Source organism: Mesitornis unicolor, unplaced genomic scaffold (genome assembly GCF_000695765.1).
Source record: "Mesitornis unicolor isolate BGI_N332 unplaced genomic scaffold, ASM69576v1 scaffold2827, whole genome shotgun sequence".
Taxonomy (NCBI): Eukaryota; Metazoa; Chordata; class Aves; order Mesitornithiformes; family Mesitornithidae; genus Mesitornis; species Mesitornis unicolor.
Genome location: NW_010198223.1, coordinates 15,782 through 19,990, shown reverse-complemented (window position 1 = coordinate 19,990; position 4,209 = coordinate 15,782). Strand labels below are relative to the sequence as shown.

General features: G+C 38.8%; 1 protein-coding gene across 1 annotated transcript in view; it reads right to left on the bottom strand.

The window, feature by feature from the left end:
* The window catches only part of BVES (blood vessel epicardial substance), a 24,483-nt gene that overhangs the window by 9,374 nt on the left and 10,900 nt on the right, over positions 1–4,209 (bottom strand). Inside the window, exons 3-5 of the mRNA XM_010189067.1 lie at positions 4,203–4,209; positions 3,262–3,370; positions 1,163–1,330 (exon numbers count right to left, since the gene is read on the bottom strand). The exon at positions 4,203–4,209 is cut by the window's right edge and continues 205 nt beyond it. Coding sequence (XP_010187369.1) covers positions 1,163–1,330; positions 3,262–3,370; positions 4,203–4,209 — 284 coding nt within the window. The remainder of the gene's footprint in view (positions 1–1,162; positions 1,331–3,261; positions 3,371–4,202) is intronic.

The following is a 4,209-nucleotide window of genomic DNA, read 5'->3' as shown; positions in this document are numbered from 1 at the left end:
AAGGGGGGAGAGAGACAAAAAAAAAAAAAAAAGGATTGCGGAGAACAGCAGTCTCCCAGGAGATGCAGTTTGGATGCAATCCTTAGCACACACAGGAGGCAAGTCGCTACAAGTTCGTTCAGATGCAATACTCCAGAAATTACTTACTGTCTATGTAGATGCGGGTTTTATTACAGAACATGCCCCTGTAATTCTTTTTTATATTAAAAAAAAAAAGAAGCTTTAACCACATACTTTATAAGATGTATTCCTGCTAAATCACTTTTATCTTACTGCCTTAGTAAAATTAAACCAGCGATCAGAGATAGTTTTGGGGGATCTGATTGCAAGACAATGTAATCCTCTATTTCACTGACGAGAAGGAAGAATAAACAGTGGTTTACTGCTATTAAGTTGTTTTTCCAGCAATTCTTTCTTTTTCTATAGCCAGTACAAAATTGAGAAAACTCACAATGTCTAATTAGCCATAAAGACACAACAAGTTAAGCCTGTTGAAGTCTGTTGTATGGTACCAGTGGCAGTCATTCCTTTTTACTAGCATTTTCTAGTAAATTCACAATTTTGCAGGAGTAACTATTTAACCTATATATGAGATATTCATAGGCAATCTGATGAGTTTTTGCTCTGAGTTTATTTATTTATATAATAATGTATTTCATGCCTCCTTCCACTAACTATATAGTATCAATGATTCCTTCTGTTTGTCTGTTTCATCTGCAATCCTCAAACACATGTTGAAATTATTCTTCTTGGCAATCAGTAGTATTATTGGTTGACACCAGCTAGCAAATTCTTTAAGACAAAACCTTAGAGCTTCTTTGTACAAAGGCACCCATTTGTTAATGAGAAAGGATGCCCAGGGAGAAGCACCTTTTCAGCTACTCACCATCACATCTACTAGTAGGCTAGAAATACTCGCACTAGCCGATCGGTTCTGAATCTCAGTTATTCAACTTTCTTGCACATTACTGCGCTGACTTTAACCAATATTGCTTCTGACATAAATGTTGCACTGACTCATGCTTTGGCACTAAAAGGCAATGAGTGTGAATTCAGCAGCTGACAGCAGCAGGTTAAAAAAAGGTGCTTTAAGAGGATTTAAAAGCGAACAATACATTTGTGTGTGGGAGGAAAATTCCCAAATGAAACGTTAGTTGCTTACCTTGTCATTTAAGGTTGGGTCATTCAATGAATAAAGTTTATTTGTAATATCTTTGCCAATAAGGTATTTAAAGATTTCATAAAGAAATGGCTCAGATTCCAGAAAATAAGTCAGCCTCTCCCTGGACCAGCACAGGAACTTGCAGTTATCGTCTGCAACAATGGTGACCTAAGAAAACACATGCTCAGAATTAGCATATTTAAGCATCCTTTAAAATAACTTATACCATTATTATTTGTGCCTCCAGTTAAAATAGCTCTTAAAGCCATAAAACTTCTTGGTATCCCTTAGCATGTGATATTTACAAATGCAAAACATCTCAGATACTTATTGACATCACATTTTTAACTGATAAGCATGTCCAGTTTGTTCTTCAGAAAACCTAGACGGAGACAGAAGGGGAAAATCATAAAGTCCCAAGCTGTGAAAGCATTTATGTTAGAAGAAATTTACGTATAAAGTCAGTCCTACAGTAATGACACTATTCACATCCCAGTAGGCCTACATGTTGACTGCTTTTATGTTGCTGTCACCCAACAGAAACAACTGGTATAAACCAAAGAGTTTTTAGAGTTTGTTTTTTCTAAGGTTTCACCTTTCTCTCTTCACTGTCAGCCCTGCTGATCCCATAAGTACCACCTTCCAGCAGTTGAGGTAAGGCTCCCTTCGCTCAGTTACTGATAATTCAGCTATCAATAGTTACAGAGGAGCTTGCACCCTCTCCAGGGTGGCTGGACCTGCCAGGTTCGTTGCCCTGTGCCGGCAGAGGGCAATGGCACACCGAAACCAGCACTGCTTGGTGACACCCAACTACATGTCTTGCAAGGGAAAGTCAGCCCTTTGTGAAGAAATCAGGTGCTCTCTGCTATGACAAGATAACGTTACCTCCTGAAAAATAAAAAATATATAAAACTGAAGAAATAATGGGAAACTGTCATGTATCCATGGATTTTAACTTCATGGTTCTGTAACACAAGCACACAGACTGAAGAATTTGCCAGCGTTGCCAGCAGATGGGGTCCTTAAAATCAAATCCGTGCTCTTTTGCAATGGCAATGTTGAGAGCATTTATATGGCAGTAACAAGCAGAACTCAGGAGTGAAGGGATGTACACTGCATCAGATTACAGTAATTTTTAAGGCAGGCAGAAGGTGAAGCAGGAGCCTTTTCTCTTCAGAGGGATCGACTCATATTCAGTCACTTATGAGCGAAAAGGGCTGTGCCAAGAAGGCGGCTGTGCTGCACGACACCTCGCTGCTGCGCAATGAGTACATCCACACAACTCTCTCCTTGGCACTAAGCCTCGTGTTTGACTGGAACATCTTACATCAATCACTGAGTTTAAAGCCCACATTGCTCTCCCTCCCTCCCCTCCTGCCAGGGTATCTGTGTGGATGTACCCAGCCAGCCAGTCGAGTCATTATACACACCCCATTAAAGGACATCAAGTAAGAGGCAGCAAAATAGCCATTTCAGTGTTATGGGAAAAAAAACAACTTCTCTAATAGTATTTTTCTCCACAAGTTATAGTATAATATATCCTTTAATGTACTAGCATAATTACCCTTATTGTTTCCTATATTAGTATTTTTATTCAAAACATTGTTTGCTCTTTCAGCTTATGTTGCTTTAACAACTTTCCACAGAAGCATTAACATCTTTGGATCAATACCAATTTCAAACTACTAGTGCCTGAATTTTCAGTCTTTCCTTTCAGTAACACCAAATACCACAATAATTATTTTTCCTTTTCAGTTTTTGAATCAGTAATGAGATTTTTAATATCACCTCTTTTTCCAGTAAAGCTGTACCTTACGTTATTTGTCCTGAATAATCTTTTAACACAAAATAAACTTGGAAACAGTAAAAAAGAACAGAACAGAACAGCAAAAGCCAGAGTGCTCAGCAAACACCATCATAATTCTGTTTTGCAGCATTGCATTTAAAAATTTATTCTTGATATGGTCCATCATGAAAGACCAGTACTAGAAAGCTAGGAAAATAACACAAGTCAAATAGTTCACTGTTGCTCAAATTTATAGTCTATTTTTTCATGATCTCATCAGCTCATATCCAGTGACATTTAAACCAAAGTGTACCTGGAATTTTTCACCCCGGTTCATCTGCGTTGATCGAAATTCGGGAGAGTCTATAAAGGCACAGGGGTAAATATTATGCAGAAAATGTCCTCGATAAGACACCTTCATTCTGGAAACAGAAATGTATGAAACAACATTTTAAAGTCAGTGAGGTTGAATAATTTAACCTAAATTTGGATACAATTATTGACAGAGATAATGCAGCAGGTAACAGGCAAAAGTATGTTCACTTTCTGCAATTTCAGCCCAAGGGCCAACCTATCTTCTTCTGCCTAAGCCTCCACTGCTTCTCAGCAGAACAGGCTGCAGCCAGTTCAATATGCCAGATGCAGTGAATATCCCCAGAACTGCTACTCAAAATGAAGGAGGTCTGAAGGGTTATGCTATACAGCCAGACCAGAAACAGGATTCCTCAAAGAAAAACCATGAAACCTGATGTCCCTGTTACCATCAACAGAAGCTGGTTAAAATACTGGCCAAAATTTAGGCAAGAGCTTCAGGATTACAGCCTGGTCATGGCATTTATTTTACTCTTTGTCACTCAGGTCCTGCCAGGCTCAGGTCAGCATACCTGCTCCTCTCTGCTTGCACGTACATGTGCAATGCGTCAATTCCAATAGGCCTGTTGTTTTAAAAATCTACTGGAGAGTTATTTTTTCCCTCCCTCATGCACAGTACTTTTTAACCTTAAAACCTAAATGTACACTGAGAAAACAACTCAGATATCTAAGACTCAAGCAAATCTCTTGTTTGTTCCATGCAGCTGCACACCCAAGTGGAGACATAGTATGATCCCAATAAGAGACATTTGAAAACAGTGCCATAAACATTCTATGGATATAGACCATAACTTGTTACAAACAATAACAAAAACCCCAGCAACCTTCTAATCTGCTCTGCCACCACACAAAGCATAAGACTGTCCCCAGGCTTTATAGAACCTACTTC